This window comes from Serinus canaria, chromosome 7 (genome assembly GCF_022539315.1).
Source record: "Serinus canaria isolate serCan28SL12 chromosome 7, serCan2020, whole genome shotgun sequence".
NCBI classification, from domain to species: Eukaryota; Metazoa; Chordata; class Aves; order Passeriformes; family Fringillidae; genus Serinus; species Serinus canaria.
Window position 1 is genome coordinate 27568939 of NC_066321.1, and position 27431 is coordinate 27596369.

Here is a 27431-nt window from a genome sequence, read left to right on the forward strand (position 1 = left end):
GACATAGACAGTAGTGATGAAAGATGCTGCTTTAGTCCTTTTCACTTTTGGAGGAGTGGCAAGAATGAAATTCCAGTATGAATGTTTCTCAAGGACATAAGGGATTAATATGTCTTAAAATAGACACCATTGACTTAGGAATGTATTTTCCACATTTGAATAAGAAAAGATAGGGAGGAAATGGTATTTTCTTTGTTCTTTCAGCCTGTTTTGTGAATTCCAAGATAGCCTGTTTACAAGACAGTTAAATTCTGTAGGATCTCAAGAACTGTTGCAGTTTTATGTGCTTAAGTAGTCATGTATGCTGCCATTCTACAGGGTTCTTTTAGATTTTGGTGATTGCATGGCACCACAAACTCCTTTTTGCCAGTAGGATCATAAGGCAACCAGGAGTGAGACTTGGGGAGCACACACACTGTCTTCAGGAGGGTGCTGGTGAAAACTGAGCCTGTTTCAACCACGTGCTTTATGAGATAGGAATCTTTGTGACTTGTCCCCTTCTTTTCCCCAGTCTCCAGCAGCACATTTTTTCTTCTTTTAGTTCAATGTGCTGCCAGCTTGGTTACCAGCTCAGATATTTGCTGCCAAGGTGGTCGGAAGGGCTGAAGTCAGCAGCTCTGGCTGAGGATGGGAGCACTGAGTGCCCGCGGTGCTCCCTCCCGCCGCCCGGCGCTGACGCCAGCCTTGGAGAGCAGCGAGCGTGGCACATTGTTTCTCCTGTGGGCCTGGTTATTTATTTCTGCATTCCCATTCATAATAGCATAATAACAGACTCGAGACAATAAGATAATTACTTCGCTTCTTGGGTGGTTAAAATTAACTGCGCTCATTGCGTATTTATTTGGGAAAAAAAAATACAAGTTGTTTAGTGATTGCCCAGAAATTCATTATCAGCATAATGTTCTGTTTCTAAATGTGTATGGCATGACCATTCATCTGTGCCAAGAGCAAGCATGCAGCACTATCTGATGTAATTAGTTTTCCCCTTACATGCCAGGCAGAACATCTGGGCTAATTGCGTGTTGTTGACAAAAGTTGCTGTGCTAATGGGGGTGCCTGTTTGTGCACACACATGCTCATTATAGGTACAAACATGCTCATGATTTCAGTTTATCCTCAAGCAAACTGGTAGCTCTTTCTGATGAGGTGCTTCTGGTGATTTGGGACTGGGGTCACACCATGTCTCTGGGCAGCTTTAGCAGCTGTTAGCAGGGGTAAAATGCTCTCAGTTTAAACAGAAAATAAACAAACCTGTAATGCTTCTGCTTCTCTTTTCTTTTTTCCAGCCTCCACTGGTCCAGGCCATTTTCAGTGGTGATCCAGAAGAGATACGGATGCTGATTTACAAAACTGAGGATGTCAACGCCTTGGTATGTGACTGGCATGTTGTGCACTGTGCTTGTGGCAATGACAGTATTAAAAATGCCCTCAGTAATTAACACACAACAGAATGGAAATAGTTGGGAAGTAAGAGATTTGGGGTTTCACGGGTATCCTAAGTAGGAGTCAATGTCATTGTCTCCAGCAGATAACTTTAAATTTTCTAAGTGTATGGTAATTATTCCAAATGTGCAGGTCAGTCAGGGACATTGTTTCTTCTCTTCCTGAGAAAATGAATGAAAACGGATGAAAGTTGCATATTTTTACTCTCTGTAGGGCTTCCTTTTATAAAAAGTCTTTGCAGACCAGGAGCTGTTATGCATTTGACTCTACTTGAACTAAAGCTCCACTATAATTCTCAGCTGTGAGAGTAAGGAAGCAGAATCTTGGCCACAATTTGCCCACAAAGGAATTACTGTTTTGCAGATTGGCTTATTCTAGCCAGAAGGGTAAGCAGCTGTAAACAAGTAGTAGTTGAGTGTTTTGGCAGTGAAGAAAATATTTCCAAGTCAACTTGGTCATTTTGGCAGAAATTGGGGTGGGTTTTTTCCCCCTCTTTGATTTTAACAAATCCATACTGATAGAAACAAGTTCTGCCAGTCGTGACTACAGTCTGTGGCCTCTCAAGGTGGTGAGACTATAAAGCAGAAGCAGAATTAGAATTTCCAGGTGTTTCCTGGACTTTTGAATCAACCTTCCTTTTCTTCATGTCTTTCTGTGATGTAAAACCCTCAGTTTGTTCATTGCTAACTCCAGCAGTTGGTCTGGTATGGTCTTGGCACTGCAGCTTTTGCAGGTAGTGGGGTCCAGCTGTCTGGTTCAGAGCTACCAAAAGGAACTAGAGAGGTGATCCTACATGTCTGGCCCACTGGGGTTCCACCCTGTTTGCTGTCCAGTAGAAGGAAACATGTGCCACTCCTTAAAATCTGATCCAAGACTTTGATCTTAAGCTTTCCTCATGGTTAGCAGTACCTGATTGTTTTCCTGCAAGTTCCTAAAAGTGCTTCCTTAAAGAATCATCTCCCTTGAATTTCCTCCTTCATTGTTTTTTGCTGATGATTTTAAAGAAAAAAAAACCAAACCCAGCCAAACAAAACCCCCATAGCAAGGTAGATGAACACCACAGTCCCCAAATTTAATCTGTATTTCATGCTGGATTTTCAAAGCAGCATTTCCTGTACAAGATTATTGTGGATTTCTCCAATGTTTTTCTGCCTTTTGGCTGCAAGTGTGTTAGTGACGGTTGCTAGGGAGATGCTCTCAGCTGTCAGGTGCAAGATTAGATGAACAACACATGTTTTGCAGAGGAGTCCCATAATACTTAATAGAAAAAGTCATTGAATGGTTTTGCCCAGAATGCTGCTTACAATGCTCCAAATCCACCCAAGAATGCTTTGCCTCCTTAGGAGCAAAACTCAAAGCTGTTCTTTGAAGTAGTTAGAAGGATAGAGACTGGTCAACACAGTCTGAAGGTTGTGTTCTGAATAGTGACTGCAGGGAAGTGTCAATTGCTTAAAATATCACTGAAGAAAGATGAAAAGATTTCCACCTCATTGTGCTGGCAATTTGCATTCCATGCTTCTGTTTCTATTTTAAGGGTGTTTTTAATTACTTCCACGTTAGCTTTTTCTTGCTCACATGAGAGGAAACTCTGACACCGTTTGGCAGAGATTTGTCCTTTGTTGATCTTTTTGGTTGGCTGTGTTAACACTGAGTAGTTCAAATATAGGTAGGACAGGGAGACAAAGTACAAGTCTGGTTTTGCAGCAAGCTTTGGGTATTTTTGAAGTTTAAAAAATCAGGGTATTTTTAATCTCCATCAAGAGAAGTGTTTGGAAGACAGAAGAAAAAGTGCATGGAGAAACAACACAAAATAAGGAATGCATGTGCAGGCATCCCAAGAGAAAATTCATCTCAGGAAAGAGTTTGGAGGAAACCAGAAGTTTAGAAGATTACTTTTTTTTTTTTTTTTTTTGGTCTGGTAAAATAATTAGTAACTTCCCAAGCCAAGGACTTGTTTGTTGATGGAAATGGCTACATTCTGGATACTGCTGTAATTGTGACTTCTACTTTAAACAAAGTGAAATCTGTTTGGATTACAGGTGTGATTTTAATTCTTCTGCCACTGTAATTGTCACTTTGACCTCTCCAGTCCCTGCCTGTGCTTTGGGAGCACATGATGCCACCTGTGCATCCTGAGGGCATGGACCCTGTTATATTTAGCTGGCAAGGAGCAGTTCCCTCCCCCTGGGTACTGAGTACACACTGTGTCCATGGGAAGTGTGGTCAGCATCCAGCAGCCTGTTTTCCCAGGACATTTGTGATGTCACTTGGGCAATCCAGACTGCCAGATGAGTTGCAGGTAGACACTTGCTGTCTGCCAAAGCAGCAGGGTGATTGTGCTCTGTGTGTTTTGGGGGGCTGTTTTTACTTAGGGAAGAGTGGGAGAGAATGACCCCCAGAATCTAGGGACTAATCTGGATCCAGTTGTCACCTCTTCTTATTTGGGATTCATAATACCTGAGCTGAGCAGCACCTGACATCTGCAAAGTCCAGTTGTTGAGTGCAATGTTATTAACCAAAATCCACCCTGTGAAATTTCCATTTTTAACTCGGTCTTCCAGTTCAATTTCTCTTCAAAATAACCAAAGTCAAAAAAAAAAAGTCAAAAAACCTTCCAGTATTCTTCCCTATAAGTGATGTGTTGTTTACAAGTAATTTCATCCTCTCTGTTTTTATTATTTATCCCTTAATGCTCTATTTTCTATTGCATAGAGCCCTGCTTGTAGCTGCAGAGTGGCTGCAGAGGAACAGGCAGCAGCACCAGCAGAGATTGCAGGGCCATCCATGCAGGACCATGTATTTAGGAGGTGCTTTATCATCAGATAAAAAGGGAAGGAAGGAAGGAAGTCGTTATGGAGGGACATGTATGTGTGCAGTTCATGACTTTTTTCCTCATTATCCTGCTTGGAGAGGCATAGATCTGCAGGACTGCCTTTGTCAGGAGGATCCAGGCTCATTCCAGGCCTTCCCAAATTATGAACGATTCTCCATTATGTAGCAAAACTGAATATAAAATTACACTGATGTTCTCAATGCATGATTTCTGTTTAGATGAAATATTTTTTTTTGGTTAGATTTTTTTTTTTTAATACTTTATAAAGAAAATTTTGGAACTGTGAAGAAGATTCTGCTGGAGAGACTGAGAGCCTGAAATATTCTGGGTTGCATTGCAACAGCGTGGTAGTGTAGTAATGGTTACTATGTTATATATATCTGTGCTGGTGACTCATCTCATCAGTTTGAGGCACTTTAGGATGTGTAGTCCATTAAAATCTCATGGCAGGGTTTGGCTGCACCTCTATCATCCTGAAATAATTGAATTTTCTAAGTCTTTTCCCATCCTGAGTGATGTGTGCTCCCATGCCTTAACACCCCCCCATCCAAAGTCAATACTGTGTTTATAAAAGTGGAGGAGTTGTTCAAGTCTATCTTTTGAGTCTTACAGTGAACATCAGTAATCATCAAAATATTTTCATTCTTTAGGATAACAGTTTCTATGGTCTCAGTCTGGAATTAATAATTAATTTCTAAAGTTATGCTTTTCTAACCTAAAAGTCACTGTCAGCCACATGGAAGGCCATTATTAGATAAAGGGGGAGAAAAAAAGATCATTTTTCTTGTTCTGAAAGATCAAAGTATTTGCCTCTTCTGCTTCATGAACACTTGGCAATTCAAACTCAGCCCAGAAAAATGTTAATTTCTGAGGCTGAACTGAAGACTGTGGGATGAGAGGTGCTGTAATGAGGATCTGCATTTTCAGATGGGAATTCCTGTTATGATGCAGAAGAAAGAGCACAAAGTATAAGTTACACAGCTTGACTTTCACCTGTGGTGCTCACAGTCAAACACTTTGATTTACTCTCTGAATTACAGGCTTTAATAAAAGAATGTATGAGGAGGAGGAAATCCTAGATGCAGCAGAGATTTTCTTGGTACAACATCAGCTTTTGGCTCCAAACAGTTGTAAATAGCTAAGAAATAGGTGCTCATAAGCTTTTAGCCTCTTCAGTAGTTCCTAACAGTTCCCAATATTTAATTTTTCTGAAGTTAACTTGTATCTGAAATTTTTTTTAATGGCTGTGCTATTTAAATGAGCTATACTCAGATGTAACAACTGAGTATAGCTCATTTAAATAGCACAGCCACTGGAGAACATCCCTGAGAACATCAGGGATGTTCTCCAGTGAGTTGTTCACTGTGGAATGAATGAGCAGGAGGTTTGTTTCTGTCATTATTTTGGTTGGACTTGATCAGTGGAAGTTATATTCATTGAAGTGCTTTATTCTGCCACCCAGGCACATTTTGAAGGTGGTGGGAATCCAAAGGCTTCAGTAACTCTGTTTCTGTGGTGGTTTAAACTCCTTCTGTAAACTCCAACTATTCCTGTTAGCTGCTCAGTCAGTTTGGTGACAAAGAAAGGTTACATACATTTATTTTCTGCAGCAGTTGCATTTACATTTTAATGGTAAGTAACTCTGTCCTTATAAGCATCACCTGATCTGAGCAGTTGCAGTTGATACCAAAATTCAAATCCATTATCTCCTTTGACATGGAGAAAATGGATGTGCCTTTCCTTAATGTGCCTGATAATTTTACATGTGCTGATATGATTCATTCAGCTCACTGTTCTGCTAATCTTCATGTACCCCAGGCTCTGATCCAATAAAGCACTTAAGGACTAGTCTAACTTTAAGCCTGTGAGGGCCTTATCTGTGCCACTGTGATCACTTGAGCAGTGTAAGCAAGTGTTGAGTGTTTTTGTTGCTGAGGCCTTCTGTTCCTGATTGCCTGGCTGTTAGATTCTTAGTTTTTTTTATCTGTATTATAAAAAAAAATGGTGTATAGATAATGTTAACCTGCAGCATCATCTTTTCTGTGAACTGATACAGTTTTCATAGAAGCATGGAATGCTCTGGGTTGGAAGTGACATTGAAGATCATCTCATTCCAAACTCCTGCCATGAGGGGCACCTTTCCCCTTTCACTAGACCAGGTTGCTCAAAGCTCCATCCAACCTGGCCCTGAACACTTCCAGGAACAGGGCATCCACAGCTCCTCTGGACAGCCTGTGTCAGTCCCTCACCACCTGCACAGTAAAGAATTTATTCTCAGTATCTGATCTAAACCTGCCCTTTTTCAGCTTGAAGCCATTTCCCCTTGTCCTATCACTACCCTCTCTTGTGAAAAGTCCCTCTCCACCTCTCTTGTAGGCTCCCTTTAGGTACTGGAAAGAGAGTTTATCTCATCTCAGTGTGGTTTTCTAGCCATTGTTTATAGCTTATCTACTGTCTCTTGCTGACCTTTTGTTCTCCTGAGAACTGCACTCGAAGCAGGTCTGATTATTTCTCTTAATGCTTTTTGTAATCCTGTTATCATCTCTTCCCCCCACTTACTTTCCTTGCCTTGATAATGTATGTTGAGGTTTGGGGCTCTGCCAAGCCTTTCCTTGAAAGGACAAGTTTTATCCCTCTCTCTGTGTGTAGCCTCCAGTGTTTAGATCATTATTGATTCACTTCTGTGCTCCTGTTCCCAGCAGCACAGGATGAGGAGCTGGAGCTGGATGAGTGTTGGGGTGCTGAGCCAGACAGTGAGGAGCTGTGGCTGTGAGGGGTCAGGGCTCTGAGGGGGACACATGGCAGTGGTGGGACAGACAGGCAGAAGCCTCAGTTCCTCTCTTGGGGGTACCAGTGCTGTGCACAGTCTGAGCAGCGGCTCAGGGGTGTTCTCCAGTGAGTTGTTCACTGTGCACAGTCTGTGCAGGAGCTCAGGGATGTTCTCCAGTGAGTTGTTCACTGTGCACAGTCTGTGCAGGAGCTCAGGGATGTTCTCCAGTGAGTTGTTCACTGTGCACAGTCTGAACAGGAGCTCAGGGATGTTCTCCAGTGAGTTGTTCACTGTGCACAGTCTGTGCAGGAGCTCAGGGATGTTCTCCAGTGAGTTGTTCACTGTGCCACAGTCTGGACAGGAGCTCAGGGGTGTTCTCCAGTGAGTTGTTCACTGTGCACAGTCTGAACAGGAGCTCAGGGATGTTCTCCGGTGAGTTGTCAGTGTGCACAGTCTGAACAGGAGCTCAGGGATGTTCTCCAGTGAGTTGTTCACTGTGCACAGCCTGAGCAGGAGCTCAGGGATGTTCTCCAGTGAGTTGTTCACTGTGCACAGTCTGAGCAGGAGCTCACGGATGTTCTCCAGTGAGTTGTTCACTGTGCACAGTCTGTGCAGGAGCTCAGGGATGTTCTCCAGTGAGTTGTTCACTGTGCACAGTCTGAGCAGGAGCTCAGGGGTGTTCTCCAGTGAGTTGTTCAGTGTGCACAGTCTGTGCAGGAGCTCAGGGATGTTCTCCAGTGAGTTGTTCACTGTGCACAGTCTGAGCAGGAGCTCAGGGATGTTCTCCAGTGAGTTGTTCACTGTGCACAGTCTGAGCAGGAGCTCAGGGATGTTCTCCAGTGAGTTGTTCACTGTGCACAGTCTGTGCAGGAGCTCAGGGGTGTTCTCCAGTGAGTTGTTCACTGTGCACAGCCTGGACAGGAGCTCACGGATGTTCTCCAGTGAGTTGTTCACTGTGCACAGTCTGAGCAGGAGCTCAGGGATGTTCTCCAGTGAGTTGTTCACTGTGCACAGTCTGAGCAGGAGCTCAGGGGTGTTCTCCAGTGAGTTGTTCACTGTGCACAGTCTGTGCAGGAGCTCAGGGATGTTCTCCAGTGAGTTGTTCACTGTGCACAGTCTGTGCAGGAGCTCAGGGCTGTTCTCCAGTGAGTTGTTCACCACATGCTCAGCTGCAGGTGTAGTGTGTGGGTTTCTCCCTGCTAAACTCCTGAAAATGTTGCCTGTGTGCTGGTTTGTGCCTGGTTGTGATAAATGGAGAAATTTTAGGGTTTATTCCTCTTGGAGCAATAAAGCTTAAATTCAGTTTTGTGACCAGCCTGTCTTTCTCTGAAAACTGGATTCACACTCCATGTGATAGGGCTTTGTATTGATTTAAAAACTGAAAGCTTAGAAAGCTTACAGAGTTAGTTCTTCCTTTTACAGAAGAGTAAAATTTTCTGTTTCATGTCCTTTCCTCCCTCAGTTACCAAATTTGCATCAGATTTACAGTTTAATACAGAAAATTGCTTATGATCAACAAAGCACTGGGTAGCCTTGGTTCCATGAGACAGAAAATTGCTTGGTTTTGTACCATCAGCATTCAACTTCCAAGTGCTCTGCCCTTGCCAGTCTTGGCTGTGCTGCACTGACAGGTACAATGGCTGTTACAGGTACTGTGTTGTACTCAAGAGAGCTTCATGCTTTAATAACAACAAACTAAGGGGAAAAAAAAAAAACCCACCTGGTTCTATTGTTCTATATAGGTTTGATCAGTCAGGGTATTTTTTGCCATGGGTAGCTTTAGGACAGGGAATATGAAAGCTCTGGAAGATCTCACATGCACTTACGTAGCCTGTAGAAGCTGTTTTGTGGTGTTAGGAGTGAAGCATATGAGAGTAACTTGTGATACTGGTTCCTGAGTGAACACTGCTTAATATTCCTTTGATTTGCCCACCATGTGAGAAGGTGAAAGCCTGTAAGAGCTCCTACCCTCTGACAGTCAGGGTTTTATGTAACCAGTCTGCAGAGTGTTTCATCTGCATGCCCAATACCTAAGATCAAAACCCAACATGGCAGAATTTGAGGATTATGTACATGATGTATGTTTCAAAAAACATACAAACATGAAAATTAAACATAAACTGTTCTGGTGATCAGTGGCTCTGTACTTGTCAGTGGTGGAAAACAATTTTCAACATTCCCATGACAAATGTTTCTGCTGCACAGATTTGTCCACATTTATAGCATACTTTGAAGATATTCCAAAATAGCTTGTGATTACTTGGGCATGTTGAAAGTGACAGGCTCGGAGATCTTTTTCAGGGACAGGATGTAAATATTGGTAGGATTTCTCTGTTGATACTGTTTGCAGGAAGTGTTGAATTTGTTACCAGTTTAAAATATTTAATGCTAGTAAGTTGCAATAAGTTGGATTGCTAACAAAATACATTTAGGACTGGAAACAGCACAATGAGCAGTATTAGCAGTTCTTGTGATTGTTGTTGCCCATAATGTTATATTTAGCAATTTCTTTTAAAGGCCTGTGTTATGGAATCAGCTAAATAAAGCAATGAAATAAAGGGGGTTTGTGAACACTGTATTTATACCCCTTGAAATAATAATAAAAAAACCCCTGTGAAATGGACTCCTTAATTTGGAAAATTAAAAGAACCGTGCATGTATTTCGAAAGTTATTTTTATATATATATATATATATATATATATATATATATATATATATGTAACTTCAGAAGTTTTTATATATATATATATATATAACTTCAGAATATATATGTGTATATATATATATATATATATATATATATATATAACTTCAGAATATATATGTGTATATATATGTATCTTAGCAATTCTTATAAGTTTAAAGACAGATTTGACTGGTAATACTTTATTTATGTTTAAAGGTCAGTCAGGATGTACATGCCCACCTTGGGCTGCTGAAGATATCCAGGCTATGGTGTACAAGAACTTTGTAGACCAAGAAGAGTTTGCATCTTGACCTTGTCTGTGGTTCCATATAATTCTCCTGAGTTATCCTTTTGAAGACTCTGGTGTTGTGCTGTTGGTGCAAACTGCATTACAAAGTCTGATGTCCAGAAGCATCTGGATTATGTTGCTGTGTATCTAACAGTGGAAAATGTTTCTGAAAGAGACCTGAAGATGCTGTCTTTGCTCATTATAGCTTTGATTTCATCTACCTGTAACAATATCAGACTAAAGGCAATATCTCTGCAAGGTCTGGTGGAAATGAGTGATAAAAAATAGAGGGCTATTGGGAGGAAGAGTGTTGTTGAGGTCTTGAATTTTGTTGTTTCACTGGCTGAGATTGCATTTCTAATCAGAAATGCACACAGAAAAAGAAATATTTACAAATCCTTTGCTCTTTAACACCAATGGCTGCACTTGTTGACCATGTTTGTAACTGGGCACCCTGTGGTTTTGTAGGATGCTGAGAAAAGGACACCTCTTCACGTTGCATCATTCCTGGGGGATGCAGACATCATTGAGCTTCTCATTTTGTCAGGTAAGGTACAGTCCCTTACTGCTGTGAATTGGTAAATCAGCTCATTTTAAAGCTACAGCAAAGCATATATGAGGGAGTTTTGGGCATTGTTCATTTCTGAGTTTCACAGAGCTTGTTGCATTTCTTGCAAGCTTAGAAACTATATTTAAATTTGGTGATAAAATCATAAAATGCACCCTATGACTGAGAAGAATTAATAAACAAAGTAACTAGCTTTTAACAACTTATAAAGCCTTCAAACTGACAGTATTTATGATTCAGAAACTTGCTCAAATACATATTTGAAATGTGGCTTCATATCCTGGAGTACAATCCAAGAATTCCTGTTAAGCAAAAATTATGGAATAAGAGCAAAAAAAGTTATTAATCAGCTTAAATGAATTGTAAGTGCTATTTACATTAGAAACATGTTTCTAAGAATCAGGAAGTTTATTTGGATATTAGGAGCTGTGCAGTAGGAAGTATCTAAACAAAAGAAATTTAAAAAAAATGTTTCCCAACTGTTGTAGTGACAGCAAACACGATCTAAATATGTCAGAACAAAGCATAAAGCAGTCATCTCTCAAGAAGGGAGCATAACTCATGGCAAACTCCTGGATGTGCTGGCAGATTTCAAAGGCAGTGTTTTTCTAAGCTGGAGAACAGTAAGAGTAAAGCTTATGGGGATTTAAGAATGTGGGGCTGAAAGGAGCCTTATGGTACAAACTTGTAACCCCTTGCAAGCAACCTTGCTACGCAGTTGGTTTCACAATTTTTTTAGACAGCTTCTTCAAATGAATTCCATTTATTTTTAAAAGTTATTTCAGTATTCTCAGCCCTTTGATTACAAGGCACCTTCTAATTTCCAGCCTTGACTCCTAGAATAATTCAGGCTGGGAGGTATTTCTGGAGATGACCTGATGCAGCCTCCTGCTCCAAGCACTGAATTGCCAAGTCAGACCAGGCTGTTGTTGGGTACATGCAGACCACACAATTGTATTTCTTTGGCTCACCAGTCTAGCCAGACCTGGAGAAGGCAGAAAATGAGAGCTCAGTTTGCTGTAGCTGTGTTTCCTCTGTTCATTTTGGGGGAATTCTGGGTTGCTTAATTGCTTAGTGAGGGTGACTAGCTGGGCATCCATCATACATCAGCTCTTTCTGCTCTAGCCCTGCTGGCAGCAGGATGGTTGAAAAGAGCAGTGCTCTGCTGGCAGGCTATTCTTGGGGGGGTTTCAATGTGCTAAATGCAAGCATGACTTTCTTCCTTGGGAGGAAGGAGTTAATAAGTTTAATCTGTGCCTGTGTTCTTGCAGTGTGTGGTGTTTGTCACACACTGCTGTTCCGCTGTGGTGTGAGGAGATTGCAGGAGCAATGTGTTTTTTCAAGTTTTGCAAGCATCAGCACAGGCAGTATCTTCATAAAGAGAAAGGTGAAACTGTTTTGCTGGTTTTTCCCAAAGAGCATCCAAAAATGTCCCAGTGAATGTTCCTGATGAGGGAAGAAGGCTTTCTAGAGTTCTTCTGGGACACTTATTTCTAGCACCTCACTGCCAAAATGTCATCCATGGGTTATAGGGTTTGTCTGATCAACAGCATAAAATGTAGGTGATGCATCTTGGGGAGTTATTATATGTCCAAATGAGTGTGAAATACTTAAAATGTGTGCTTTTAGAAATGGAACTTTGTGTCAGTGGGACTTGGGTTCCTTGGGTTCAGTCTGCAGTAACTGTGTGGACCTTTCCCCACTAGCTCAGCATGAGTCAAAATTAATTTTGTGTTGTATATTCTACTTATTCATTGTTCTTTAATATCTGCAGTATCATTACTCATGATGAGCAGGAGTATTGTATCCAAGACCAGGTTGGAGGTTTCTCAGAATAGGAGGAGCATGTTTATAAGTTGTTATAAACACCTCTTTGGGACTGTGAGCTCTCCCTGAACTAGGCTGCAAGGACAAGTGCAGCATCTTCCCTTGCTTCACCTCTTCAGTCAGCAAATGGTAATAGTAGTGAAAGTGTATCATAAAATATTCATCTGAACATAACATTTAGTTACATAAGCAGAAAAACTTCGTTGTCTGTCTTAAAATGCAATGATGTTTTCACAGAGAGAAAGCACACACTTGCTGTTGGTGTCAAGCAATGTCTCAGCATGAGCAGAAGCTAGGAGCAGTATCAACACATTTCATTTTGTACAGTGTTCAGGAGAGACATTAAATGAAAAATGTACCTTCTGAGATTTGTGGTCCATAAACTGGTGGTGGCACAAATAAATGTATTGTCTAATGAATGCAATTCCTGCCCAGGTGGTTGGGACAGACCTGGAATGGCTTTCCAGGCAGCCACTGAATTGAACTCTGCTTGGAAACTGATACAGGAGAGAGAGTGCCAGATCCCTCAGCTGCTGTGAGTCTCCCTGGCCCATTAAATGTCAGAGCCAGATGGGTTTACACCAGCCCCAAGGTCTGATCCATAATCAGATGGTTCAAACTGGGGAAGGGTGCTGAGTGGTTTTGTTTTGCCAGACTAGATGAAAGCAGGGAGCTTTGAGTACTTCTTCACCTCCTTTCTGTCAGAAAGGAGAAGGAGCAAGGTAACATCTCACAGAAGGAATTTCTGTGTGGTGCCACAGTCATGGCTGTGCAGGAACAATTGTCTGGGCAAATACAATCTCCATTCCCATTTGGGCTGGTTCCTGAGAGCATCATGTTTGAGCTTAGCCCCTTACCCCTTGCTCCCCACCAAGGCACTGCCCATCTTGGCAATATTACCTTGCTTTGCTATTTCAGAAAGCTCTGGGCTTGCCAGGAAGCTGTCCTTACGTTTTGGTGGGCTTGCTGCTGTGTCTTCCAGGAAAAGCTGGGAAGGGGCAAGTAAATAATGGCATTAATAGGTTAAAGAGTACAGTTTCTTCCTCCATTGACTATCCCTAATATTGGAGATTTAACCTGTGAAATCTAGAGATGTGGATTTGGCAGATGTGCTGGATGGAAAAGTGTACTTTGGTTATGATGAAGAGATGTTAACTTTATTCCTGAAAGCCAGCATTGAGTTGTTTATTTCAGATCTCAAAAGAACAGAGGTGGTTTCAGATTTATTTCCTCTTTTGGCAGAAAAAATTTGAGAGTGAATAATGGCAAAGATTACAAAACAGCCATATTAAAGAAAAGTAGAATACAGAAAGTTTCCTCTCTGTTGATTTTATCTGTAACATTATGTGTTATGTTGCCTACTTCAGCCTCACAAAGCAAATCCCTACAGCTAAGCCTTTCTGTCAGGCTCAGGAAGAGCATGGTGGAGAAAGTGAGGCTGAGAAAAGGCTTTACTCTGAAGAGCTTCTTTTTTAAAGGAGGTATTTTATAGGGTGGGTGGGTGCTGTGGCTATCTGAAAGGATTTTAAGTGAAATCTTGAAAGTAAATTCTATTTTCAAGGAAGATTGTGCCATGAATGACACAATTTACACCAATTTGAGTGCTTTACAGCCCTCTTTGTCCTTATAGACACACAGATTAATTCATGGAGTGTTGTAGGAGTGCACTGAGACGTGGTTAGGGTGCTTGGTCCAGAGTGAAGAGAGGGACACTGAATTTCTGGTTGACTTGGAGGATGTGTTGTGGGATGGTCTTGAGAATTGAAGCTTCTGGGGTTTGTACACAGCCCATTTTAGATGTGGCAGCATGTTCTAGAGCACTTACTCTTTAAAACTGTATTTCTGTGTTACTCTGCTTTCAAAGGGCTGTCCTCAGGGCTGTCACAGGATGGGTCCCCAAGTTCCTGGAGTGCAGGGGACACCTTTGAAAACATGAGCATTGCTCTCCCAGTGCCTCTGCTTGATCATCCTTAAAATGACAGATATTTTCTGTCCCCAAATGAGTGCATCCATGCTGGTGAAGTTTTTTCACTGTCGTTAACCATTGCCTGTGAAGAGCTGCTGGGAACCTAGAAGCTGAATTTTGGTGAAGGAAGTGGCAGTACAAGAAGAAATGTTTTGAACCATCTCTTCAGAAGATGTGCATCTCAGTAAATGCACAAGAGCATGTTCTGTAACAGGCAACAGGTGAATTGTGTAGCTCCTGGAAAACAGAAATCACAAACAACTTCAACTGATGCACTGCATTAGACACCTAAGAGCAGTTTCACTCTTTTCACATAAAGAGGCACAAAGAGGTAAAGGGATGGAAAACAGCTGAGAAAGAAAAGGCTGATAGTGTGCTGTGCATTATTTTATTTACACTGGTCATGTTTTCCTTTTGCTGTTTTCTTCAGTTGCTTTCTTGGTAACTATTTCAGTTTCTCAAAGGTAAGTGGATCAGTGAAGGGCATGAATAGCTACTGATGGAGATACTTCTCTAGGTTTCTCATCTTTGTACTCACCAGTGCTGCTGGAGTTGTTAAATACTGAGGAATAATGTTGGTCATGCTTTGCTACTCTACTTTTTAGCCTTTCTTATTTGTAACCCTCTGCTTGTAGGAGTTAGTGAATGGGTAGAGATAAAACAAAAGAAACCTTAGTTAAGAACATAAGGCAAAAACCCCCAAGGCAAATACAAAACCAGTTCCTAAACCCAAAAAGAGCTATTTGCTGTCCATCACCAGGAATTCACACGAGCAGTTTCCATCTCCAAGACCCCTACCAGGCCAAACCAGGATAATGGAAGGTGCCTTGAAGTCCTGTCAGCTTCCTGATGGTGAAGAAAGTCATTGCTTTATTGGTCTCTAGAGCCTCACACAGTGCAGGCAAAGGGCAGGATGCTAATGTGTCAACTGTAATGGCCTTCTCACAAAGAAAAAAGAAGGCAAAAGCTTCCTTCCTTAGATTAATTAGAGAACTCTTTGAAACTGTATCTTTTCCAAAGGGTGTTTTTCCAGAGGGCAGGTTGTATCACCAGAGACCAGGTTCTGAGGTGAGTTTGGAGGATTGCCTCTAATTGTTGCAGTAGTTAAGAAAGTGGAATTGTTTTTCTTGCAGCCAAAAAAACTGCATCCTGACTTGTGGAAATATGCAAGAACTTGTTTCTTCTCTGATTATCTAGAATGATTCCCAGTAACCACTGTGATTCACAGGCAAGCATCTTAATATTCCTGAGAATCAGCTCTCAGAAAGTACTGGTGATTCAGAGAGTGAGATTTATTAATTACAGCCTTTTGAATGCACTGAAGTTATGGTGCAAAATGAAGCTTTAACATCCCTTTGTTCATGAAGTTCAGAGGCTCACCCAGGCTGTGCTTCTCTACATTATTTTCTGCATGTGCTACCCTTCTCAGACTAATGCTGTGAGGCACAATATTTTCAGGTTAAGCCCTTTTATAAATTAGTTTCTCTAGTCCTTATCACTAGATGTCCTTCCTGAGGTATCACATCAGTGAATAGCTTTAGTATTTCTTGCAAAGAAATCTTTTTTATCCCACAAATGTACAGGATACGTCTTGAAAAAAGAAAACTGGGGGGTTGCAGTCAGCCAGGACCACTGTGGTTATCAAATATTCTTCCTTTATCCTTTTTTCTGGCAAGCCAGCCCAAATCCATCCTCTTGCCCAGCTGCCCTTGTCAGAACACCTGTTAGCACTGAACTGCACAGATGAGTTGTGTTCTTCAGCCCTGCTCTTCTGTTGTTTGCCCAGTAACACCCACAGAACCTGATGGAGTAAGTGCCCAGCTCTGTCTCCAAGGTGAGCATTTCCTGGTCCTGTTTTCTTGATCCCAGCAGGATTTGTGAAGCAGGGAAGTGATTGTTTTTTGGTGGTCTGCCTGATGGAGCTGGAAACAAGAGGTGGTTGCCCAGGCTAGTTCCTTTCATGTCTACAAAGAGCAAAGTGCTTTGAGCAAAGGGTGCTTTTCTTCCCCCCAGCTGTGTCAGTTGGTCTAAAAAATTACATCCCCATAGACACACGTGTACATGCATACAGATGCAATTCCTTCCAGCAAATCTTGCTTCTTTTGTGTCCTGTAAACAAAGCAATTCCTAATAATAGTCCTATCTAGCTGATTCCTTTATTTCTGAATCCCACTTCATCTATCTGACATCTGTAAAAACATTTTCAAGGTGAGCATGGTGCCAGGAGAGTCCTGGGGAGCACTGGGAGTACCAAGTACTCAGCTCTGGTTCCTGGGAAGCAGCTGGGCAGGGCTCTCAGTGGCACACCCAAGGCATGCATGTAACCTCTGCTGTCTGTTTGCAGGCGCTCGTGTCAATGCCAAGGACAATATGTGGCTGACTCCTCTCCATCGAGCAGTTGCTTCAAGAAGTGAAGTGAGTAAGATTTGATTACCCTGCTTTTACACATCACCAGCATGCTGGGGGGAGAGCAAACCCTGGAGAGCTGTGGTAGGTGGCATGGGCATGCAAAGAGAGAAGGCATTTCCTGCATGCAGGGCTTTGCAGCTGGAGGTCAGTGTTTGCATCTTACCTGTAGCTGCTCTTGAGCCTTCATGTGCCTGATTCCCACCTTGCTTTACATCATCATAGCAAGTCACAGGGAGTGGTGAGCAGGACTCACGTGGGACAGAGTCCACAGTGGTCTACAGTGCCCACACTATCTTCAGGTGGTGAAAAATGAGAAATAAATCCCTGTGGGTGTGTGCATGCTGTGTGTGTGCCAGAAGGGAGTGGATGTGGATGTGATCCAACGTGCATTACCACATAATTTGTTTTGGTTAATTACATTTCAAGGCATCCGTTAGGTTTTCTGTTAATGCATTTGATTCATGCAGAAGGGAGGGTTTGCCCATATTTCTTCTACTTAACAAATAGAAATATTCTGGGATCATGTTGTACCTCTTCCACTGCTATCTTAAAAAGGAGCAGCAATAACTACTGGGAGTGCAGCTCGGCCATTACTCTGTTTCCAACTGCACCATTATTCTTGGCTTTCCTTTGTGGACCTCCCTGTCTGCTTTCACCCTCCCAATCCTTGGTTACCAGTGAGCCCAACTGCAGACTGAATTGGCTGCTGGGGATGAGGGGAGGGGTTGTGAAACAGACAGAGGGTGGCTGTCTTCCAGAGCCTGATGGACTCGAATCACCTCTGTAACAATCCAGCGCTTGCCAAGCCTGGAGGCAGGAATCCTAGGCTTTGCTTCTGAACTTGGGCATTGTTTGGCTGCTGGCTGAGCTTCCCAGCTGCTGGCATCCCCTGGAACCCTCTGAAAGGAATATCTGATAGACTGTGAATGCTGTAATGATGCAAAACACAAAAAGCCATGTTGGAAAACAAAGATCAGACTTAAACTTTAAGAAACGGCCACAGTCTTGCTGATGAGGGAATTGCAGTGTGCTTGGTTTCTGGTTTTGGATGTGTCAGAGTACATGATTTTTATCATCAGCCACAGTCCTAGCAGAAAATGTGTGTCTTTCTGTGGCTTTGTGTCTCATTTTTAACTCTTTGTCAGCTGAAGCATGATGAGAAAATGTGCTGGCAGTTTTGGTACCTCTCAGTGAGTACCCAGATGCATTAGTGAGGCAGCAGGAGAAGGCAGCAGCCTTGCATCCCTTTTCATGTTTTATTTCATAAACACATTCAACTTTCTTCTCCTGGCATTTTTTCTTCATTATTTATACGATAATTGCTACTTTTGCTAACAGTTTGGAAACAGGATTTATTATTTTTGAGGGTCTTCAAGTTCTGCTTTTTACCTTCTTACACAAGTGAACAGATGTGCAGCTCTGATGGTGACAGTAATACATAGCAGTAGGTGAATTCTGAGTTCCCATTGATAGAAGAGGATGAGTTAGTGGTGAGAAGCTGACCAGTAGGACTTGGTGTAGTTTTGGAAGTTCTTGTGAGCACAGTTGTTTTTAGAATGATCACCAACAAATTTTATTATCAGTCTTTTATCATGAAGATTTCAGAGGATTTAGAAGTTATCTCCTTGAATCCTTTTATATGTTGATTAAAAGAACAGACCCTTCTTTACTTATGTCTTAATGATATTCAGGGGCTTTAGGGATTTATGTTTATTTACAAATTAGCAACGCTTAGGGTGTCTGTGTAGGATTCTTAATGGATATATCGGCTTTCAGCCCTTAAGAGTTTGAAAAAGTTTCGAGATTTCACTGTGATAACTTGGGATAGCTAGAGACACTGACTGCAGAGGCTTACACCATGGCTGGGCACTGCATGCGTATGGAGAAACTATAATAAAAGGGTAAAGCTCATGCTCTAAAAACAACAGAATTGAAACTTTTCCATAAGGATTTTAACTTTTGATCCCAAATCTGAAAGAGCAGCGGACTGCAGATGTAAACACAAAAGTGTAAATGTTTTTCTTTTAAAATCTAAGTATTTTTAGCTTCGGATATTCAGTCCTTATTATTTACTTCTAAAAATACTCCTTTAACTTTTTCTTTCTTTCACTAAGAGTGCATGAAGTTTCCTGCTGACTTCATGTCCCAGCTGCATAGGTCTCCAGTGAATTACACTGAAATTACTCTTAAAATAGTAGGCCTGTGATTTAAAAAACAAAATCCTCTTGAGACATCGGCAGTCATATATCATTATTGGTGCTGTAAGAGATGCAGTGTCACTCACTGAGCAAATCTGTGAGAGGAGAGTTTGTGGGATGGCTGTAGAAAATGAAACTGCTGAGATCAGTTGAGGACAAGACATAAAACTCCCAGTGTGTATGCAGTGTTGATACAGACTGCAGGCACTCTCCTAGGCCATTCTAGATATAAAAGTACTATGTAAACATACTGTATGCATTTGTTGTTCATTAATAAAACTTTGGCTGGGCTTAACAGAAAACTTTGCAGTTTGTGGAAGAAGAATAAGTTACTATGTAGGACTAGGGCTCTCCCACATACCACATGTGAGTTTTATTTATCAGACAAGGCTGCTTGAATGCTACTGTGTTCCAGTAGTTCCTCTGTGTTTTGTTTGTTTGTGGGGGGAAGAAGGAAGAAGAAAAGAAATGCAATTTTGAGAAAAATTTGTGGGTTTTGTCTGACTTGCTTAATGGCATATGCATGAGTAGAGCAGAAATGAACTGATTGTGAGTTCTCCAGCAAGAGGGGCTCTCAAGAGAGAACAGTACATTTTCTCACTGGGAAATATTTACTTTTAACCAACAAAATTAACCTTAAAAGATGTTGTTTGGTCTCAGGCTGACAGAGTGGATATTGCAGTCAAGACCCTTGCCCTGTGCTTAGGCCTTGGGGAGGAAAGGAATGCTAATGCTGAGCTGGGGACACCAGCATTCTCATGTTTTTGCAAAGCTAAAGTTTTGTTTTCACACGTTCTTCTTTATTTTCTCCTTTTTCCTGTTTGTAAATAAAATGCGCAGCACTTTGCTGTTATTTTGAAGTGCTTTTCATTTTGTGAGTGATCCCTGTAGCAGTGCGTGTTGGGTTTGAGTGGCAAGGGTGTGGTAGTGGGAGTGTCATCTGTGAGAGGCTACTGGAAGCTTCTACTTGTCTGACAGAGCCAGTGCCAGGCAGCTCCAGGAGTGTCCTGCTGCTGGCCAAGGCTGGGCCCATCAGTGATGGCAGGAATGGCTCAAGTGAGTTCATTTCTTCACTGGAAGCACCGCTATGATGCACTGATGGTTAACCAACCAACCAGGATGGGCTCTCTGCATAGGACACCTTCAAATCCACCTGGCAGGTTTTGACTGTGAGGCCTTTTTGCTGCTCTCAGCCACAGCAGAGGTGATGTGTGCGGGGCCATTTGAATGGCCAGTGCCATCGCAGCAGCCTGGGAGGCGCTTGGGGTGGGTGCTGTTCTCTGTGCCGCGTGTGGCACCGGCGCTGTCGGGGCGGCGCCGTGCGCTAGCTGGAGCTGAGCGCTGTGGCCGCGCTGCCGTTGCAGGAAGCCGTGCAGGTGCTCATCAAGCACTCGGCCGACGTCAACGCCCGCGACAAGAACTGGCAGACGCCGCTGCACGTGGCCGCCGCCAACAAGGCCGTGAAGTGCGCGGAGATCCTGATCCCCCTGCTGAGCAGCGTCAACGTGTCGGACCGCGGCGGGCGCACGGCGCTGCACCACGCCGCGCTCAACGGCCACATCGAGGTGAGCGCTGCGTGCTCGTGTGCTGGGCTCAGTCTAGGACAAGGCTAGACTCTGTTGTTGTCTTCTTGTGAAAGTTGCCTGCTTCCTTAGTGTTTTCTCACGGGCAGCTCCTCACAGCGCTGACTCCTTCATAGCACAGCCAACAAACTCCAGCTTGCTTCTCACCTGGCTAACCCACTCATCCTCATGGGGCACAGCTGTGGCCTGGTAAGGGCAGGCCTGTTCCTAATCTTTGGTAATTAGTACAGCTGCAACTCCTCAGGGGTGAGATCACCTTCTGCACTGTCTTTATCTATCCCCCAACAAGACTCTAGTCTAGCACTAGTCTAGACTCAACTCTAGTATTCAGTCTAGACCCGCTGTGGCTGGGTAGACTGAGCCCCATGTCCCTGACCCCCAGGACTGCTGTCACTTGGCTGCTTCCCAAACTGTGGGACGAGTTTCCTGCTTGCAGGAACACAGCAGTGGCTGTGTAGAGCCAGGGTATGAGTGAGGCGTGCTTGCACTCCTGGATGTGATGATGGCTGTGTCACCACTTCCAGCAGCTCCGGGGTCTCCTTGCTTCTTTGGAGCTGGAGTGCCTGTGAAAATAAGAGTGGCAGAATGGAAAGCAGGGTGAACTGGTGGATTTGTTTCATGCTGAAGAAACATGCAGCTGTGTGAGGTCCAGTCACTCTGCTTTTCTAATTTCTGCTTCTGTTTTTTCCTACTTATACAAGCAAACCTTCCTAGTATTCTTGTTTAACTATATGAAAAAGCTTACGTAAATAAAGCCCCTAGATTTTTGCCTCCTAGGTTTTGCTGGTCTTTAGATCTAGATTTAAGGATTCTCATTTTTCCATTCCACACCTGAAGATCTAGGTATAGGGAATAAAAACTCTTAGACTGGAACAGTAAGCTTCTGTCAATGGAAGTTGATGACTTGTACTGTAATTAAAAGAAGAAAGAGGAATAGTAGTTCCTGTAAAGTGGTGATGGTATTTGGCCTTTAAAACACTGGACTGTAGGAAAGAGACAGTAATGCCTGTGTCTACCTGTCACAATCTCAATATTTTTGATAGAGAATATGAGAAATGAGCATTCAAATGCATCATTTTGTGATCCCAGCTTGATTGCAAGATTGGTTTGTTATAAACCTTTGAGTGTGTGATCTGGAGGGTTGGTTTACCTTCTGTTGTTACTTCTAGATGGTGAACTTGCTCTTAGCCAAGGGGGCAAACATCAATGCCTTTGACAAAAAGGACAGAAGAGCTCTTCACTGGGCAGCGTACATGGGTAAGGCTTGGGCTGCTGCTCCTTCTTTTCAATTTCCTGTTCACAAAGGGGATAGCATGTCTTAAAATGGGCAGGAACAGACCTGGCCATGGAAAGAGAGTGTTGTAATTATCCTGAAGAGGGAAGGGTTCAGCTGATCTAAATAAACACTGTCCATTTATGGGTGTGCAGCTAGGGAGATCTGGGCTGTGATTTCCTTTTTAAGACAGTTAATTGTGGGCTTTTTTGTGTTACTTTTTCATTTTGGTCTTCTCATACTTACTCTAAGTCAAACCTGAACTAGATTTGTGCTAGAAAAAAACCCCAGGTTATATTTGTTTCAGTTTTTGCTAAAAGGTGCTTTCAATGAAATGCAGTTAACTGTGATCAAAAATTTTGTTGTTTATTGCAGTGTATAAGTAGCTAGGTAATGATATTCTTAGGAAATGCACAGTAGGCTCTTTTTTCCTGTTAGGAGAATATTGTCACCTTTTATTCCAGAGTGGACAAGAGAAACTGAATATTTCCTCAAAAAATAAGTGGTGTTACCAAATACTGCTTAATTCAAACAGTTTGCCTTATTATTATTTTCAAGTTAAAGGCAAATTTCTTACAGCAGGACATTATAATTTTAAAATACAAGATTGCCTGTGATAGTGGTCATGCTTGTTCAAGAGCTTTTGTTGGCCAAGCTGTGTATTTCAGGTTACAGTTTGTGGGGAGCTGTGCACCCTCAGCCAGGAACTCTTTATTTGACATGTCAGAAATCTTTATTTTAATCCTGGCACTTTTAGGAATGAGATAATAGGAGATTTCCAACTGTGAGAAAAGCATATTGTGTGGTTTTTTGATATAGACAGATGGAAAGGCTTTTGCCAACAACTGTGATGTGGCTTTCGAGCTAAGGAGCTTTGAACTTCACTCTCTAGATTTGAAAGGCTCTTACGTTGTGCTGTGCAATTCCACGCCTCTTTTCCATTTAAATGTTTTCAGAAATTCATGGTGCACTTTTAAAAGTATTTAGGTAACATCTAAGGCCAAATTAGCAATGGAGTCTGTAGTGCATTTTGACAGAAGTTAGATAATGAGATGAGAGCTGTAAACCCTCACAGAGTTGCTGGAATATTTCATTATTTTTGGACACTGATTGTCTATAGACTTTGTACATTTGGTTTCTTAGGTCCTGCACATGACCAGAGCTGCCCCTGTCATGAAAGTGCTGTGCAAGACGGAGCATAACTTTATATGGTGTTTGACATAATAAATATTTAATTCTAAGTCTGTTCTGCCTCAGCATGAAGCAATAAGACTATTCCTCTTCATTTTATAATTTATTAAGGTTATTTTTTATCTCTAGCAAAAGCCAAGAAGTGTTAGCAGTCGTGTTTGCAAGTGACATCAATAGGATGCTGGTTTGGGAGACTTGCATTGCCATGCTCCTGTGCTCACTGTATCCCTGTCCTCTGTAAGAGGGAGAATAAAACACACTCTGTGAGCTTGAGAGAAATGAATGGAAAAGAGGTGTGGCTTTGTTCTTTTGGCAACTGGAAAATCAATTCAGTAAAGAGAAATTTGACACATTTGGAGAAGGTGAATGCATGGATTTCTTCACAGGGCCTGGAGCTAGGATTAGAAACATTTATGAAAATGCTTTTTCTTCCTTTGTAGAACTGTGGAAGCACTTTGAAACAGCAGTGAAAGGGCAGTGTGTTAGCAAGAAAGCAGTAATCTGGGAGAAGTGATGCTGTGGGATGGTCTACTCATTGATTACTCTTTTATCTTTTGAAGGTCACCTGGAAGTTGTTGCCTTACTGATTAATCACGGTGCAGAAGTGACTTGTAAAGACAAGAAGGGTTACACCCCACTGCATGCAGCTGCATCCAATGGGCAGATTAACATTGTGAAACAACTCCTTAACCTGGGGGTGGAGGTATGTGGCAATGTGCACTGTATTTCTATTTAGAGATAGTCTTTTCTTCTTTCTTATGGAGGCTGCTAAAGAAAAGGGGTCCCATTTTCCAGACCACCTCATGCTTCATGTGGTTTATTGGTTCAAGAGTCAGGCCATATTCTGTATTAAAGAAAGGCTGATATGGACAGTAAATTGCAGGCCACCTTTCTGAAGGAATCAGGAGATATATCCTGTTCCTGCAGAGGAAGATGGAGTAGTGATATTTTCCTTGGGTCAGCATTTCCTTTGATACAGTGAGTGGTTGTTCTCGACATATACACTGTGTTCTTTACTAAACATCAGCTCTGGCTGTTTCAGTTTACAGACCTGTATTTCCTCTGCAGCTGATACATTGTTTTCACTCTGGAATATAACTTTTTTTTCAGGGCACACACTTCTTGTTATTGTCACTTCCTCAAAGCAGTGGTGAGATGGCCAGAGGAGCCTGATCAGAGATGTCATATAAAGCCATTGCTTTTGCCATGGCATTTTCAGCTGACTTGCCCTGCCAGAAAATTGTCAGAAGTTCATGTTCACAGGCTGTTGGCTGTGAAGGGGAATAGCTGTTTCCTGTTATCAACAGTGCTATGCTAATAAGTCCCTTTAAGTTCCACATTCTCCACCACAGGGGATATGAGCTTTGAGCTGCCTATGTTTCATGGAAGGCTGTTCATGCCATTCCTGAGTCTTTTGTGCAATCTGTCTTGTCCTATTTTACAGAACAGCAGTTGAATACTAAGTTGGTCATCAAGAAGTAACATAATCTTAATTACATCTTTATTATACTGAGCTACTGAAAGTGGTTTGTTATTGAAGTGTAAATATCTGTGCACTTTCACATTGCTTTCACTCAGATACCCTCACTCCCTATCCAAAATAAAACTGTGTAAACAGCTCTTATGCCTGGTTCTGCTCACAAAAACTCAATAGTCACTGTTGTAATCTTTTTAAATATAAAGATTGTGAGCTTTTTATTCATCCTGCTTTTCCACCTACATGGAAAATCTTTCCAGCTTGTTGGGAATTTTGTCATCATTATCGTCACTACATGGTCCTGCTATCAGCTTTAAGCTTCACACTGGTTTTAGAAATTGTCAGTAGGATAAAAAGTTAATAATAGGAAAGGTAAAGCATTCCAAGGGAAGCTGTCTGGGAGTATAATTTGTCGATGAAATGTCTGGTGAGAGCTATGCCCTGTGACAGTTCAGGCCTCCAGCTATTTCCATTTGCAGCGTGTGATGCGTTACGTAAAATGCTAAGCTGATGTCTGTAATTTTCACTATGTCTCCTTGTCTCACTTCAGATTGATGAGATGAACATCTATGGAAATACTGCACTTCACATTGCCTGCTACAACGGTCAGGACTCTGTTGTTAATGAGCTGATTGACTATGGTGCTAATGTAAATCAGCCTAATAACAATGGATTCACCCCCTTGCATTTTGCTGCTGCCTCCACCCATGGAGCTCTGTGTCTTGAACTACTAGTGAATAATGGGGCAGATGTTAATATTCAGGTAAAACTTGAATACCAGATTTACAGTTTTACTTTAGCCCATTTTGCATACCTCAGGAGGAAATTGTAACAACAGCTACAGCATGGCTTTAAATCCTTGATAGAATTGGAGTGGTGCTGAGAATGTTGATCATGAAACTGTTTGGGGGAGATTACATCCCAGCAGGGGAGCTTGCAGTGCCTTGATAAATGCAATAAGAACTCTAGGCCAGCCACTTTCATGAAGACACGAAAAAGTACTAAAATATAGGCCCAAGAGCTCTGTCAAAATGTTATCTCAGGGAATGGTGCTAAGTCAAAGAACTATTCCTGTTTAGTGTTTTTCTTCCCCGTATAATACAGATTTAATTAAGCCTGACTCCAAAAAGTTCCCTTTCCAGGGTTGCTTGTTGCCTGCTTTAGAGCCCCCGCTCACAAACTCTGATTCTACTTAGGATTATCTGAATATTCCTGAAGGCACAAGTTACACATCTTGATGAAGCTGAAAGGAACCTGCTGTTATCCAACAGAGGGTACTGGTATAAGGATTAGAAAACTTGAGGTCTTCTGAGTTCATACAAGATTTTGACTACTTATGTTAAAAATTTTTGTATTTCAGTTTCCCATCTATGAAACTAGCGTTTAACTTCCAGCATTTAACACCTCTGGCAAGTCCCTTAAGATCAGTGAATAGTCAGTGCACCATTTAAACTCAGAATTCTTAAGAAGTTAGGGATTGTGCTTGCCAATGAAGGTGAAACTCCCTGCCAATAAAATGAAGTGATGTGAGTGGAGAGTGGTACCACTCCCATCGATTTTCTCATTGCTTGGCCTCCCTGTTCTCAGTTTGTTTCCCTTAAACCCAAAACATTTCTCTGTACTCAGTGTATCTTTGCTTTCATAAGCCTTCACATGCTAAAGCAGTGCTGTGTTTCATTCCTGTCAGAGCAAGGATGGGAAGAGCCCCCTGCACATGACAGCTGTCCACGGGAGGTTCACGCGCTCGCAGACCCTCATCCAGAACGGTGAGTCTGTGCCTCTGCAGTGGCTCTCCAAGACATCAGGCATGTCCACTGTTGCAGTTTTCAGTTGTTCTGGCCCAGAGGGCAGCCCCAGGAACTTCTGCTTTTGAGCTGAACTGACAGCTCTCATTCCATCACGTCATCACAACCTGAGATTCTGGTTGTTAACGAAATTCCGTAATCTTCCAGCTGACAGTGGTCCAGTTGATCTATTCACATTCTTAACCTGAAAGCAAGAGTTCAGAGGTGTATTCAGAGAATACTGAGAAGGATGCACCATTTTCTAGTTGTCCTCCTTTGGGAGCCCTGCTGTTCTGAGAGCTCAAACCAATTTTTCTACTCATCACTCAGTAGCTGGGCTTTTCTCACCATCCCTTGCCACTGTCTCAGTGAAGTGTTGACTATGCACTCAGCAGGCAGGAGCAGTACTACCTTGTTTGTTCTGGCATAGCCAGGATTCCTGATTATCAGTCATTTTCCAGGCCTCTTTTTTTGTCCAAAAATACTACAGAATATAGCAATTATTCTTGTTGGAGATCTGGCAGAGGCCTGTTTCTGAATGACAGAAGTTGCTATTACTGATTCTTTACTTAAGCTTCCCAGTTTGGGCCACTGCCTGAGACAGGATGGTCTGGGCTTTGTTCATTGGTTGGGTTTTTTTTTTTGATTTCCAAAATCCCAACTTGGAATTGAAGTGTGAAGTGTTGGAGATGGTTGAAAAATTGTGCTTTAAATGTAATGACACATTTAAACAAGATTGTGTTTTAAAATGGAGGTTCCAGTAGATTATGCCTCTTTCAGGTCATCATGCAAATTGTTATCTCTCTCCTGGGATTAAAAAAAAAAAGTAATAATAAAAGGGGGTTGGGGCAAAATGCAAGAAACTGCTTGACTGCAGTTTTTAGTTGTTTAGTCTAATAGGCTCAGGCTTAGAGCCATTGTTTGCTTGCTGTTGGATTTGTGTGTGAAAGGACTGGCAGTTCTTCATCTGCCCTTCATGCCTCTCTTCTTCCACTTACTTGGGTTTCTCTTCTTTCTCTCTTGGTTTTCTGCCCCTCTAATTTGTACACAGATCCCATTGCAAGTGACTTTTTGTCTCATTGCCATGAGATCTTGGGGGAGAGAGAAATGTCAATGATTTAAAGCAATAGAGT

At 42.1% G+C, this 27431-nt stretch overlaps 1 protein-coding gene across 5 annotated transcripts in view; it reads left to right on the plus strand.

The window, feature by feature from the left end:
* ANKRD44 (ankyrin repeat domain 44) overlaps positions 1-27431 on the plus strand; it is a 128950-nt gene that overhangs the window by 60204 nt on the left and 41315 nt on the right. For all 5 annotated transcript variants that reach the window (XM_030241573.2, XM_030241574.2, XM_050976908.1 and 2 more), the window contains exons 2-9: positions 1287-1370; positions 10491-10569; positions 16728-16798; positions 20355-20555; positions 21743-21830; positions 23598-23740; positions 25065-25277; positions 26202-26280. In XM_030241573.2, the coding sequence (XP_030097433.1) occupies positions 1287-1370; positions 10491-10569; positions 16728-16798; positions 20355-20555; positions 21743-21830; positions 23598-23740; positions 25065-25277; positions 26202-26280 (958 nt within the window). The remainder of the gene's footprint in view (positions 1-1286; positions 1371-10490; positions 10570-16727; positions 16799-20354; positions 20556-21742; positions 21831-23597; positions 23741-25064; positions 25278-26201; positions 26281-27431) is intronic.